Raw genomic sequence first — 16468 nt, 5'->3', positions numbered from 1 at the left:
ATTCTTATAATAACCATATAAGGTAGATGTTATTATTATCTTCATTTTACATAGGTACACAAAGCCTGAGGATCTTGCCTGAGATCACACAGTAAGAGTAGAACATGTGTTCGTAGCTCACTATATATCTTCTGCATTCATAACCTCTACCCTATATTATCTCCACTATACTGCACTGCATTTTGTTAGTACCATTTGGGACATGAAATTACTTCTCTTTTTGACCCACCCCCCACCACCAGATCTATATAACAACAAGTTTTAAAATTGCCTAAACAACAGTATTGGTGTCCAGGCAGTCCTCACGTTGCATGGGTGTGATATGCACAGATTTCAGTTACTAGGGCTTAGTTCAATAAAAGCAGTCCCCCAACAATGTGGCTCAAATTTATCACGCAGTACATTAACTGTGAGTAATTACATAAATTACAAACTTTTCTGCTAGCTCTTTAGTCCACAGATCACTGTGTAAATAACAAATGTGCATCATGATCAGTGACCAGTCAAGCCACTTCTTTCAAACACAGTAAAACATGTAGTTGTGTCCCCTCTTTGTATCCCACTGATAAACCACATGACACTTCACAAAAATGATTAGTTAAAAGAGGGAATTGCCAACAAAGATGAAAGTACAACAAAGAAATGAAAAGTAAAAATGTTGGAGTGAAACCTGAGTTGAACATAAATGGACTGTAGGAGAAATAGCTGACTATGGAAATGTTGACATTGCTGCCATTTGAAAAAAAAAAAATGAGAGAGGCTCTTAATATGCAGCCAGAAGAACTTAGTAAAAGCAGATTTATCAACATAAATGTGATGAAAAGGACGAAGATGTCCCAGAGGAGTTGATGCCAGCATAAAACTTCACACTAAAGACGTTCTTGGAGTTATTTCATGACAGTGAAAGGGCCAAGGATAAACGTTGGAAGCGGATCCAAAATTAGAAAGGAATATGACAATCCACCAAACGTGGAAAAGATGCTCGCTGTATATGATAAGTTATATGAGGAGAGGAAGAAGGCAAGCACTGTTCAAACTACTTTTTACAAAGAAATGTTCTTGTTGTTGTTGTTAGGTGCTGTCTAGTCAGTTCCGACTCATAGCGACCCTATGCACAACAGAACGAAACACTGCCCGGTCCTGCGCCATCCCTACAATCCTTGTTATGCTTGAGCTCATTGTTGCAGCCACTGTGTCAATCCACCTCATTAAGGGTCTTCCTCTTTTCTGCTGACCCTGTACTCTGCCAAACATGATGTCCTTCTCCAGGGACTGATCCCTCCTGACAACATATCCAAAGTATGTAAGACACAGTCTTGCCATCCTTGCCTCTAAAGAGCATTCTGGCTGCACTTTCTTCCAAGACTGATTTGTTAGTATATTCAATATTCTTCTCCAACACCACAATTCAAAGGCGTCAAGTCTTCTTCGGTCTTCCTTATTCATTGTCCAGCTTTCACATGCATATGATGTGATTGAAAATACCATCGCTTGGGTCAGGCACACCTTAGTCTTCAGGGTGACATCTTTGCTCTTCAACACTTTGAAGAGGTCCTTTGCGGCAGATTTGCCCAATGCAATGCATCTTTTGATTTCTTCACTGCTGCTTCCATGGCTGTTGATTGTGGATCCAAGTAAAACGAAATCCTTGACAACTTCAATCTTTTCTCCATTTATCATGATGTTGCTCTTTGGTCCAGTTGTGAGGATTTTTGTTTTCTTTATGTTGAGGTGTAATCCATACTGAAGGCTGTGGCCTTTGATCTTCATTAGTAAGTGCTTCAAGTCCTCTTCATTTTCGGCAAGCAAGGTTGTGTCATCTGCATAACGCAGGTTGTTAATAAGTCTTCCTCCAATCCTGATGCCCATTCTTCTTCATATAGTTCAGCTTCTCAGACTATTTGTTCAGCATACAGATTAAATAGGTATGGTGAAAGAATACAACCCTGACGCACACTTTTCCTGACTTTAAATCAATCGGTATCCCCTTGTTCTGTCCGAACAACTGCCTCTTGATCTATGTAAAGGTTCCTCATGGGCACAATTAAGTGTTCTGGAATTCCCATTCTTCGCAATGTTATCCATAGTTTGTTATGATCCACCCAGTCGAATACCTTTGCATAGTCAATAAAACACAGGTAAACATCCTTCTGGTATTCTCTGCTTTCAGCCAGGATCCATCCGACATCAACAGTGATATCCCTGGTTCCATGTCCTCTTCTGAAACCAGCCTGAATTTCTGGCAGTTCCCTGTCGATATACTGCTGCAGCCATTTTTGAATGATCTTCAGCAAAATTTTGCTTGCGTATGATATTGTTCTATAATTTCCACATTCAGTTGGATCACCTTTCTTGGGAATAGGCATAAATATGGATCTCTTCCAGTCAGCTGGCGAGGAAGCTGTCTTTCATATTTCTTGTCATAGACCAGTGAGCACCTCCAGCGTTGCATCTGTTTGTTGAAACATCTCAATTGATATTCCATCAATTCCTGGAGCCTTGTTTTATGCCAATGCCTTCGGAGCAGGTTGGACTTCTTCCTTCAGTACCATTGGTTCCTGATCATATGCCACCTCTTGAAATGGTTGAATATCAACTAATTCTTTTCGGTATAATGACTCTGTGTATTCCTTCCATCTTCTTTTGATGCTTCCTGCATCGTTTAATATTTTCCCCATGGAATATTTCACTATTGCAACTCGGGGCTTGAATTTTTTCTTCAGTTCTTTCAGCTTGAGAAATGCCGAGCATGTTCTTCCCTTTTGGTTTTCCATCTCCAGCTCTTTGCACATGTCATTATAATACTTTGTCTTCTCGAGAGGCCCTTTGAAATCTTCTGTTCAGTTCTTTTACTTCATCAATTCTTCCTTTTGCTTTAGCTGCTCGATGCTCAAGAGCAAGTTTCAGAGTCTCCTCTGACATCAACCTTGGTCTTTTCTTTCTTTCCTTTCTTTTCAGTGACCTCTTGCTTTCTTCATGGATGATGTCCTTGATGTCATTCCACAACTCGTCTGGTCTTCGGTCACTAGTGTTCAATGCGTCAAATCTATTCTTGAGATGGTCTCTAAATTCAGGTGGGATCTACTCAAGGTCATATTTTAGATCTCATGGACTTGCTCTGATTTTCTTCAGTTTCAGCTTGAACTTGTATATGAGCAATTGATGGTCTGTTCCACAGTCGGCCCCTGGCCTTGTTCTGACTGATGATATTGAACTTTTCCATCGTCTCTTTCCACAGATGTAGTTAATTTGATTTCTGTGTGTTCCCTCTGGTGAGGTCCATGTGTATAGTCACTGTTTACGTTGATGAAAGAAGGTATTTGCAATGAAGAAGTCGTTGGTCTTGGAAAATTCTATCATTCGATCTCCAGCATTGTTTCTATCACCAAAGCCATATTTTCCAACTACTGATCTTTCTTCTGTGTTTCCAACTTTCACATTACAATCGCCAGTAATTATCAATGCATCTTGATTGCATGTTCGGTCAATTTCAGACTGCAGCAGCTGACAAAAATCTTCTATTTCTTCCTCTTTGGCCCTAGTGGTTGGTGTGTAAATTTGAATAATAGTCGTATTAACTGGTCTTCCTTGTAGGCATATGGATATTATCCTGTCACTGACAGCGTTGTACTTTAGGATAGATCTTGAGACGTTCTTTTTGACGATGAATGCAACACCATTCCTCTTTGAGTTGCCATTCCCAGCATAGCAGACTATATGATTGTCTGATTCAAAATGGCCAATACCAGTCCATTTCAGCCCACTAATGCCTAGAATATCGATGTTTATGCATTCCATTTCATTTTTGACAATTTCCAATTTTCCTAGATTCATACTTCGTACATGGATGTTTGCAGCAGTTTCTTCTCATTTTGAGTCATGCCACATCAGCAAATGAAGGTCCCAAAAGCTTTACTCCATCCACGTTATTAAGGTCGACTCTACTTTGAGGGAGCAGCACTTCCCCAGTCATCTTTTGAGTGTCTTCCAACATGGGGGGCTTATCTTCCAGCACTATATCAGACAATGTTCTGCTGCTCTTCATAAGGTTTTCACTGGCTAATGCTTTTCCAGAGTAGACTGCCAGGTCCTTCTTCCTACTCTGTCTTAGTCTGGATGCTCAGCTGAAATCTGTCCTCCATGGGTGACCCTGCTGGTATCTGAATACCGGTGGCATAGCTTCCAGCATCACAGCAACACACAAGCCCCCACAGTACAACAAACTGACAGACAGGTGGGGGACAAAGAAATAATACACTTTAATTCTCAATGTTTCTGATGTTTTAAATTGCACTGTACAAAATAAATATTGGAGCCCTGGTAGCACGGTGGTTAAGAGCTTGGCTACTAACCAAAAGGTCAGCCAGCAGTTCAAATCCACCAGCCATTCCTTGGAAACCCAATGGAGCAGTTCAACTCTGTCCTATACATGCTATAGGGTCACTATGAGTCTGAATTGACTCGATGGCAACGGTTTTGGTTTGAAAATAAATGTTAACTTTACTATTACTTTCATTCCCTTATATGTTTAGAAACCACAGTCAGAATTTTTAACGCTTTGACAAAAATTCATAAAGGCCACAGAACAAACATAATTTCCACCTTTTTAAAGATGTTTTTGCACTGTTTAAACTTACACGATCATTTTTATGGCCTTATACTACCCTGTTGAGCACAGCCTTCATTTATCTCTATGGCCAATAAAATTCATGGAACTAGAAGTCATATAGTTCAAACTTAAATCAAGCCACAATTGCCTCTACTACATGATTATTAAATTGTGTTTGATTCCAATATTACTACCCCAACAATATTACTACCCACCTAGATTGTTCAGTGTTGCAAGTAATGTTTGCTTAGCACCCTTCCCAGAAAATCACACACTGGTGCTTTTCCTCAGTATAGATCCAAATTAAGCCTCATTTGTAATATCATAACACTCTCTGGTGTTTTGTGGAATAAATAGGGCCTTTAAGCTATTACTATATTGAAGTGCTATTTTATTTTTTTACTGATTCTCAATATAGAACTTAAGATATATATCATTATTGCTCCCAGCCTCTAACAAATACTTAGCATTCCTCTTCAGTTACCTGAATACACCTCCCCCTCCAACTTAAGACACAAAAAAGAAGAAACAGTATTTAAAAGCAACAATAATAAAATTGTTTTGTACAGTTTTGGATATCTAAAAATTATATTTTCATTGCTAATAATCGTACAATGAATAATCTGTCTGAAAAATTTGAGTTTGCTACAAATTGTTTTTGTTTTTGACAGTGAGACATGCCTACTTTCACGTGGAATTTCTTTTAACCATTTTCTATTGGTAACTATGAAAGAAACTATACATTTCTGACAAAGAAGGCCATATTCTCAAATGATAGAAACACAAAATTATGTAGTATGAGTGGTAAATTACTTCTTCTGAATAACAAATTAGGAAGCAGTCTGTAGTCCTGGACTCAGAAGCTCATAATTACAATGCTTTTATAACAGGAATTCACCAAATGAAATTGGTCAGCTGAACAATCTAACTAATGACTCCCTGTGCTGTTCATTCAGTTAACTTCTCTTACTTTGGTGTACTCTCAGGCTCATTTATAGCTCATAGCCAAAACACAGATGTTTCTATAATCTTTAAAAAGCTTTCGTAGCTTTGCTTCAGTTTTATGATGCTTTCTACAGGGCTTGAGGTGAAATGAAAGCATCTGAGATGTCTGCTCCCTGTTCCCTACCATCTCTCCTCCCTGTTTTCCAACCTTGACCATGCCTCTCCACTCATTAGCCTAAACCAGCACAGTGAATAAAAAGATGCTGGGAGAACTGGTGAAAGGAAGTAAAGAGATAGGAAGGAGGAGTGATGTATAGACAGTTTTCTCACGATCAAAATTATAGTTAATTTCCAAGAATGACTCTTACTCCACTGACTTAAAGTTATGGGATATTAAATAGAAAATATAGAGATAAGTTTAAAGGTACGTTATATTGTTGATGAAATTAATCTGAATTATGAAAGCTAAAATATTTCATGGAAAAGAAAGAGAATGTCTAACACAACCAAAATTATTGTTATTATTTTATTATATAGATACCTATGCATATAGTAAAATCATAACAATAACAGATAGATACCTATCTGTCTCTCTCTTTATATATGTGTGTGTGTGTGTGTATAGCCCTAGTGACACAGTAGTTAAGCACTCAGCTGCTAACCGAAAAGTCAACAGTTTGAAGCCACCAGCGGTCTGTGCAAGAAAAAACCAGCAATCTGTTCCTGTAAAGATCTCAGCCTAAAAAAACTATGGGGAAGTTCTTCTCTGTACTATAGGGTTGCTATGAGTCAAAATTTACTCAACAGCACACAAAAACAACTATGGATAGATGGTAGATTGATAGACAAGCAACTAGCAATAGATGTATGTATATATATTTAAGTATATATACATACACACACACATATATATATATATATATATATAATTGTTGGGTGGCATCAAGTCAATTCTGACTCACAGCTACCCTACATACAACAGAACAAAACATTGCCCGGTGTTGCACTATCCTCACAGTCACTATGCTTGAGCCCATCGTTGCAGACGCTGTGTCAATCCATTTCCTTGAGCATCTTCCTCTTTTTCACTGACACTCTACCAAATATAATGCCTTTATCCAGGGAATGGTCTGATAACATGTCCAGTACATAAAATGAAATCCTATCATCCTCGATTCTAAGGAGCATTCTGGCTATCCTTCTTCCAAGACAGACTTGTTCATTCTGGCAATCCATGAATTCTTTACCAGCACTATAACTCATATGCATCAATTCTTCCTCAGCCTTCCTTATTCATTGTCCAGCTTTTGCATGCATATGAGGGGATTGAAAATACCCTGGCTTTGATCAGGCACACCTTAGTCCTCAAGGTGACATCTTTGCTGTTTAACACTTTAAAACGGTCTTTTGCAGCAGATTTGTCTGGTACAATACATCTTTGATTTCTTGACTGCTGCTTCCAAGGGCGTTGATTGTAGATGCAAGTAAAATGAAATTTGTGACAACTTCAATATTTTCTCCATTTTTTGCAATGTTGCTTATTGATCCAGTTGTAAGGATTTTTTTTTTCTTTATGTTGAGTTGTAATCTATACCGCAGGCTGTTTTCTTTGATCTTCATTCAGTAAGTGCTGCAAGTCCTCTTCACTTTCAGCAAGCAAAGTTGTGCCATCTGCATATCGCAGGTTGTTAATTAGTCCTCCTCCAATCCTGATGCTGCCTTCTTCTTGATATAGTCTAGCTTCTTGGATTATTTGCTCAGCATACAGATTGAATAAAATTAAAAAAAACTCACTGCCGTTGAGTCAATTCTGACTCATAGCGACCCTATAGGACAGAGTAGAACTGCCCCATAGAATTTCCAAGGAGCACCTGGCAGATTCAAACTGCCGACCTCTTGGTTAGCAGCCATAGCACTTAACCACTACGCCACCAGGGTTTCCACAGATTGGCTAGGTATAGTCAGAGGATACAACCCTGTTGCACACCTGTCCTGTTTTTAGACCACGCAGTTTCCCCTTATTCTATTTGAACAACTCTGTCTTGGTTGTGTACAGGTTCCACATAAGCACAATTAAGCGTTCTGGAATTCCCATTCTTTGCAATGTTATCCATAATTTGATACAATCCACACAGTCAAATGCCTTTGCATAGGCAATAAAACACAGGTAAACACCTTTCTGGTATTCACTGCTTTCACCAAGATCCATCTGACATCAGCAATGATATCCCTCATTCCATGTCCTCTTCTAAATCTAGCTTGAATTTCTGGCAGTTCTCTGTTGATGTACTGCTGCAATAGTTTTTGAATTATCTTCAATAAAATTTTACTTGCATGTGATATTAATGATGTTGTTCAAAAAATTCCAACTTCTGTTGGACCACCTTTCTATGCAATAGGTGCAAATTTAGATGTCTGCTGGTTGGTTGGCCAGGTAGCTGTCTTCCAAATTTCTTGGTATTAAATGAGTGAGTACTTCCAGGATTGCATCGTTTGTTGAAAACATCTCAAGTGGTATTCTTTCAGTTCCTAGAGCCTTGTTTTTCACCAATGCCCTCAGTGCAGCTTGGACTTCTTCCTTCAATACCATTGTTTCTTAACATATGCTACCTCCTAAAATGGTTGTACATTGACTAATTATTTTGTTTCAGTGACTCTGTGTATTCCTTCCAACCCCTTTTGATGCTTGCTGCCTCATTCAATATTTTGACCACAGAATCCTTCACTACTGCAACTTAATACTTGATTTTTTTCTTCAGTTCTTTCAGCTTGAGAAATGCCAACAATGTTCTTCCCCTTTGGTTTTCTAACTCCAGGTCTTTGCACATTTCACTACAATACTTTACTTTGCCTTTTCAAGCCACCCTTTGAAATCTTCTATTCAGCTCTTTTACTTCACCATTTCTTCCATTCACTTTAGCTACTCTACATCCAAGAGTAAGTTTCAGAGTCTCTTCTTGCAAAATTCTGTCATGCGACCTCAGGCATCCTTTCTATCACCAAGGCTATATTTTACAACTGATTCTCCTTTGTTTCCAACTTTTGAGTTCCAATGACTGGTAATTATCAATGCATATTGATTGCATGTTCGATCAATTTCAGATCAATGCATATTGATTGCATGTTCGATCAATTGAAAAAATCTTCAATTTCTTCACCTTTGGCCTTAGTGGTTGGTGTGTAAATTTGAATAATAATCATATTAACTGGTCTTCCTTGTAGGCATATGGACATTATCTTATCCCTGACAGCGTTGTACTTCAGAATATATCTTGAAATGTTCTTTTTGACGATGCATGAAACCCTGTTCCTCTTCAAGTTGTCATTCCCCTCATAGTACATCATATGATTGTCTGATTCAAAATGTCCAGTAGCAATCCATCTCAGCTCATTAATGCCTAGGATATCAATCTTTATGCATTCCATTTAATTTTTTGACAACTTCCAGTTTTCCTAGATTCATACTTCGTACGTTCCATGTTCTGATTATTAATGCATGTATGCAGCTGTTTCTTCTCATTTTAAGTTGCACCACATCAGCAAATGAAGGTCCTGAAAGCTTTACTTCATTCAAGTCATTAAAGTTGACTCTACGTTGAGACGGCATCTCTTCCCCAGTCATGTTTTGAGTGCCTTCCAACCTGAGGGGCTCATTCTCCGGAACTACACGGACAATGCTCCACTGCTATTCATAAGGTTTTCACTGGCCACTTTTGTCAGAAGTAGACCACCACATCCTTCTTCCTCGTCTTTCTTAGATTGTTTCTTAGGTCAGTTGAAACCTGTTCTCCATGAGTGACCCTACTGGTATTCGAAATACTGGTGATAGAGCTTCCAGCATCACAGCAACACCCAATCCACCACAGTTTGACAAACTGACAGATGAATGGTGAATATATATATCCTGGTGGCACAGTGATTAGTAGATCAGCTACTAACCAAAAAGGTCAGCAGTTCGAATCTAGTAGCTGTTCCTTGGGAATTCTATGGGGCAGTTCTACCCTGTCATATAGATTCACTGTGAGTCGGAATCAACTCAATGGTGACAGGTTTAATGGGTTTATATATCTGTATATGTGTGTATAATTCTTTACAGATGTGTTGTATATGTACATTTTAGATAGTTTTGAGTATATATGACTTACATATATACTGGTCTTCCTTGTAGGCTTAAACTTAGACTTAAACTTCCATCATTTTCCATGCTGACTTTCCCTCTTGTTGATCACCTATTCCCTCTTATTGAACATTAAATTGTTTCCACTTTTTTCTCTAAGTGTTATTAAAGTATATATTAACCTGCTGTAATAAAGGGACACCAAAATACATTAACTCAAACAAGATAGTTTAGCTCTCTACTGTAAAAGTCTGCAGTTAGGCAGGCAAGCAAAAGAGGTAAGCAGTTCCGCTTTATCCAGGGACCCAGGTTCCACCCATCTGACTGCGCCACCTGAGTGATGTCCTGATCCACACAGTTGAAGCCGGATTGCCTCCTCCTCCATGTTACAGGCCATTGATAGGTGAAAGAGAGAGCCCATGGCAAATGGCTTCATCTTTAGTTGATGTAGAAGGCACATGCATCTCTTCGTCTTACATCACATTGATTCAAACATGGTCATATGGCTACACCTCGTAAAGGCATGTAAAATCCCTAGGCTGTAAGTGGATGGCCATATGGATTTATAAGTGTTTAATACCTGTCATAATTTATATCGTTACCTCCATATACTGGGTATTGTCTCAGGATAGATAAACTGGGTTAGGGGACCAGAAGAAATGTAATATTGCTAAAAGACTGATAGTTTATTGTATTTACTAAGAGTCTGGAAAACCAGTAATAAGGACCTTAGATGAGTGTTTGTAAGCATGGAATAATGGAACTCAAAAAAATGTAATTAATGTTCCACTGGTTAGTAAAGGAAGTGATTTTAGGTACTATACAGCAGTGCACAGACAGACACCTCAACTTCTTTTGTTGGGTTTTGTCTGGCCTTGGCACACTCCTAGCCTATTCTCAAGAGGGAAAACTATAGTATATTGTATAGTGGACACCCAGAGGCTCACTTCCCCCCAACCATTAGCACATCTTCCAATGCTCCAGCTTACCTACTGCATCTGCTCCTCAGCACTGTTTATCCTTTAGGCTTCACCTCTCTGTCCCCCTTTGGCTTCCCTTCCCTTCACCCTCTCAGTACCTTCTCCCATTCCCAATACCACCAACTGCCTTAATTTTAGTTTTAATATCTCCCTCCTCCACCTTCCCCATTATGTGTTCCCACACCCCCTGCCCTCTATCCTCCTTCCCCTTACTTTCTCACCTAGCTCTTCATCCACATGTAGAATCTTACCAAGTTGTTTACCTCACAATGTTGTATCAGTCTCAAACCACCCTCTCTTGTTTACCATCTCTTCCTACCTTTCATGCTAGATCAGCTTTTCCTTTCTCGGGTCTTAGTTCTCTACCATTATTTAGTCAACAAATACTTATTGAGAGCATACTATGTATCAGGATTAGATACATTTGTGTAAAAAAACATGCATTCAGGCAGGAAAAGACAGAAAACAAAAAATAAATAAATAATAATTAAGTAAAGGATATAGTGTATTTCAAGGTGGTAGTGCTAGAAACTAAGGAAAAGTAGAGCAGGGTAAGGGAGATCAGAACTGGGCAATAGGTTGTAGTATTAAATAGGGTAGTCAAGGGAGAGCTCATTGAAAAGGTGAGCTCTGAGCTCTTGGCTCATAGAACACAGATAAAAGTCATTGATCTTTAAGACTCAGTTAGGAAAATCATATACTATTAAGGTTAATAGATTACCCCGGGTGAACTTGGGTAATTCTCATGGCCTCTTCTTTTCCTCAAATTCATCACTTGTAAAATGGACATCCTGATAGCACCTGGAAACCCTGGTGATATAGTGGTTAAGTGCTACGGCTGCTAACCAAAGGGTCGCCAGTTTGAATCTGCCAGGCACTCCTTGGAAATTCTATGGGGCAGTTCTACACTGTCCTATAGGGTCGTTATGAGTTGGAATCGACTAGATGGTACTGGGTTTGATTTTAGTTTTAATAGTACCTGCCTATTAGAGTTGTTACAAGGATTAAATGAATCACTATAAAAGCACTTAGAACATTGTTTGGCATATAGTAGGTGCTATATGGGTAAACTGTGGTGTTGGTGAAGAATATTGACTATATCATGGACTGCCAAAAGAATGAAAAAATTTGTTTTGGAAGAATTACAACCAGAATGCTCCTTGGAAGCAAAGATGGTGAGATATACTTTGAACATGTTATCAGAAGAGATCAGTCCCTGAAGAAGGACATCATGCTTGGTAAAGTAGAAGGCCAGTGAAAAAAGCGGAAGACCCTCAACATGATGGATTGACAAAGCAGCTGCAAAGTGGGCTCAAGCATAACAAGGATTGTGAGGATGGCACAGAACCAAGAAGTGTTTCATTCTGTTGTACAAAGGGTCACTATGAGTTGGAACTGACTGGACGGCACCTAACAACAACAACAATATGAGTGGTTGCAGTCATGTAGAGTCCTACTTATAGCAACCCTATAGGGTCGCTATGAGTCGGAATTGACTCAATGGCAATGGGTTTGGTTTTTTTTTTTTTTTTTTTTTGGTTTATAGGACAGAGTAGAACTGCCCCATAGAGTTTCCAAGGCTGTAATCTTTATGGAAGCAGACTGCCACGTCTTTCTCTGATGGAGTGGCTGGAGCCCTGGTGGCATAGTGGGTAAGCAATCAGCTGCTAACCAAAAGGTCGGCAATTTAAACCCACCGGTTCAAATCCTCCACGTGGGAGAAAGATGTGGCAGTCTGCTTCTGTAAAGATTACGGCCTTGGAAACCCTGTGGGCAGTTCTACTGTGTCCTATATGGTTGCCATGAGTTGGAATTGACTTGATGGCAATGGGTTTGGTTTTTTGGTTTTTTTTGGAAATGAGTGGTGCAAATGGCTAAGTGATTGGCTACTAACTGAAAGGTTGGTGGTTCAAATCTACCCAGAGGCACTTCAAAAAAATGTCCTGGTGATTACAGCCATTGAAAATCCTGTGCCAGAATGGTTCTACTCTGACACACAGAGTCATCATGAGTCAGAATTGACTAGATGGCAACTGTTTTGTTTTGTTTTTCTTATGTAAGAGTTTGATATTATTATCATCAACCCCTCAGGCTGACCACTCATGAGCCATATGCCTGGGTAAATGCCAGGATGTTGGACAAACTCCTTATATGACTGCCAGTTGACTGATATTTCACATCCATTACCCAATATAGGTTGTCCTGGGCTCTTTTGTCTGCCATATTGCTCAACAAACATTGCTCAGGAAGGTATGCCATTTTATCTGACCAATTAATCCTGGGTCCTGCACATTGCCTTTATTGCTACTATATTGAGTTCAAAATGTTCCATGAACACATAAAAATTAGATGAAATACGAATTTCATTGTTGATAAATAAAGTTTTATTGGGACACATACACATACACACAAAGCTCCATGAAAGGCTTCTTCGCATTAACACAAAGAGAAAACATTAAGAGATGACTCACTGGATCTGCTCCCCAAACATTTGGAGAACCCAACAGATAAGTACTCATAATCCCTTGTAGTTTCAGTAGAAGCAGACACTGGTTTTATACCAAACATGCTTGGTCAAGAAATCTAGCCCCCTTCCAGCTGAGCAGCTTGAAGAGGAGAGACACTAATGCTTTCTCTGACATTTCTTGATCATGATGCTGGATAAAAACTCATATGAATAAAAATTCATCCTGTACATAAGGATGTAAAGACTGGCCTCTTACTTGGAGGGAATTAAGTAACATTTCTTCATCCAATATCCATTTATTATTCATCCATTGATTATTTATTATTATTATTCTAAATTCATTCAGTTGTAAAAACCTCAGGAACAGTTTCCACATTGTCACCTTGTTTTCTAGTGGGTTTCAAAGCACACTCCACTTATTACTTCCTTCCTGTGGGGTTGGTCCCGTTGTTTTGGCTCAGGCCTTATATTAACTCTGAACTTTCCATAGGTCAACGGTATGCAGATTTGCAATAGAATTCATGGTGGATAGCACAACTTATCTATATGTCTTCAATTGTAACTTAAGCTCATTTTTATTATTCAATCATTGGTAGAGACAAGACACCTTTTGACCACTTCATGCAATTTCAAAATTGATTCAGGTCTCTTTGTAGCTTTGATTTTTTCATAATTCTACCTTTGCTAACCTTATTTTCCACATTTTGATCATTACTGATTTTTTTTTTAGTATAGCCCTTCAAATTCTTCAAATTAGCTTCATTCATTCATCATTCAAATATTTACTGAGCACCTATTATCTGCCAGAGATTTTTATAGGCACTTGGGATACAGCAGTGACCTAAACATATAGAGTCCTCAGCCAAAAGTAGCTTACATTCTGGTAAGGAAAGACAGATAATAAACAAATATACAGGCATCCACAGTCTATATTAAATAAACAAACTCATTGTCGTTGAGTCGATTCTGACTCGTAACGATCCTATAGGACAGAGTAGAACTGCCCCATAGGGTTTCCAAAACTGTAATATTTGTAGACTAAGGTGTGCCTGATCCAAGCCATGATATTTTCAGTCACCTCGTATGCACAGAAAAGCTGGACAATGGATAAGGAAGACCGAAGAATTGATGCCTTTGAATTATGGTGTTGGCAAAGAGTATTGAACATAGAATAAATTGCCAGAAGAAAGAACAAGTCTGTCTTGTACAGAAGAAGTACAGCCAGATTGCTCCTTGGAAGCAACAAGAATTTGTCTCACATACTTTGGACATGTTATCAGGAGAGACCAGTCCCTGGAGAAGGACATCGCGTTTGGTAAAGTAGAGGGTCGTCAAAAAAGAGGAAGACTCCCAGCAAGATGGACTGAAACAGTGGCTTCAACAATGGGCTCAAAGATAGCAATGATTGTGAGGGTGGTGCAGGACTGGGCAGTTGTACATGGGATCACTATGAGTCGGAACCAACTTGGCGGCACCTAACAACAACAATAGCAATCCTTTAAGGAAGCAGAGTGCAACATCTTTCTCCCATGGAGCGACTGGTGGGTTTGAGCCATGGACCTTTCGGGTACCACCTGAGTGCTTAACCACTGCGTCACCATGGTTCCTTTGCTATATATATATGTATATATATATATATATATGCACACACATATACACATATATATATATAAATATTATATATATATGGCAGTGTTTAATGTTACTCACAAAACAAGGGCTTTAGAGAATGATGGGGTGAGGTTGCTTAGGAAAAGTGCTCAGAGAAGACTTACTGCTGACCTGAACAAAGAGGGAAGGAGCCCTGTGGATATCTAGGGGAGGAACATTCCAGGTGAAAAGAGCAGCAAATGCAAAAATATCGAGGTGCACCATGCTTGATGGTTTTGATGAGCTGCAAGGAAAAAAAATAATAATTTTTTTTTTCTTTAGGCCATCGTAATTAGAACAAAGTACCAAATCAGTTGCTGTGGTGTCAGTTCTGACTCATGTTAACCCTGTGTGTTTCCACAGGATCTTCGATGGCTATGACCTTTTGAAAGTAGATTGTCAGACCTTTGAGAGTTTAGATTTTGATGTAAGTATAATAGAAAGCCACTGAAAGATTTTGAACAAAGAAATTATGCTTGACTCGGGTTTTAACAGGATCGCTTTGGCTGCTGAGTGGAGAAGATTGTAGAGAGGCAAGGTGTAAATAGGAAGACCTGTAAGGAGGCTGTTGTAATTATGCAAGTAAGAAATGATAGGGTCTGAACCAGGGTGGTAATGGATGAAGTTGTTAAGAAGTGGTTGGACAGTGGATATAATTTAAAAGGAGAGTTGGAATGACTGACTAAACGACTGGATATCATCGGATATGAGAGAAGAAAGGAATCAAATATGACTCTTAGAAATTTTGGCATAAGCATGAGTAGAGGTGCAAGTGCAAGAATGCATGCGTGTAACCTCCTGTGATGAGTATTAAAGGATCAGTGAGTTTCACCTATGTCCAACCTGTCATAGATGACTATACTTCAGAGCTAGGCCAACTTTGATTTGAATCCTAGTTTGGTGGCTTAAAACAATAGTAATCTAGAATAAATCAGTTCACCTCTCTGAGTCTCAATTTTATCATCTTGAAAAACTGAGATAATAATACCTATCTTATAAAGTTGTTGTGAAGATTAAATAAAATAATGGCCCTTCATAAGCTAATGTATGTGAATTGCTGAGCGTAGTGCCTGGCAGATAATGTATGTGTGTGTGTGTGTGTGTGTGTGTGTGTGTATTCCCCCCCCAGAAAACAGTGTATGTGTGTGTTTGTGTATGTGTCCATTATTCACCTCTCTCTCCATTCTCACTACAGTACTAATCCAGTCACCTGTATCTTCACACTTAGATTACCAACATACTCCTCATTCCTTTCTAGCCTCAACTCCCTCCTAGTCAAGTCTGTTCTTCATTCAACAGTTATATGAATCAACTTTCAGACATACACGTTTATTCCCATATTCTCTAAACTCCTGTAGCAAGTCTTATATTTTACTTAGTTGTTTCCAACTAAATGATATGCCTCTGTAAGGTAAAATTCTTATATTGCATTTCTTTTTTATCCCCTTCGCATACCAGGCTTCACGCTGTACCAGTGTTCATTTGTGTGAATATCCTCTGTACTTATAAATCAGAAGTGTTACTTTTACATTACAAAAGTAATTTCTTAAAATTGCCAAAAGCTCCCACTCAAGGCAGCAGCAAACACGTTGTTAATCTACAACTCAGATCCAATAATGATACATTCATGATTCATTCACCAGTTCATTTACTGATTTATTCAGAACATATTTAATGAGTGCTACTTCATGCTACCCCCA

At 38.8% G+C, this 16468-nt stretch overlaps 1 protein-coding gene across 14 annotated transcripts in view; it reads left to right on the top strand.

The window, feature by feature from the left end:
• MTHFD2L (methylenetetrahydrofolate dehydrogenase (NADP+ dependent) 2 like) overlaps positions 1-16468 on the top strand; it is a 224514-nt gene that overhangs the window by 190154 nt on the left and 17892 nt on the right. Inside the window, exon 14 of one of the 14 annotated variants that reach the window (XM_049886000.1) lies at positions 15132-15195. The exons of the other annotated variants lie outside the window; for them this stretch is intronic. Within the exon in view, the coding sequence (XP_049741957.1) occupies positions 15132-15157 (26 nt within the window). The 3' untranslated portion in view covers positions 15158-15195. The remainder of the gene's footprint in view (positions 1-15131; positions 15196-16468) is intronic. 14 annotated transcript variants of the gene reach the window in all.

This window comes from Elephas maximus, chromosome 5 (assembly GCF_024166365.1).
Source record: "Elephas maximus indicus isolate mEleMax1 chromosome 5, mEleMax1 primary haplotype, whole genome shotgun sequence".
NCBI classification, from domain to species: domain Eukaryota; kingdom Metazoa; phylum Chordata; class Mammalia; order Proboscidea; family Elephantidae; genus Elephas; species Elephas maximus.
This window is presented reverse-complemented; position numbering and strand designations above follow the sequence as displayed.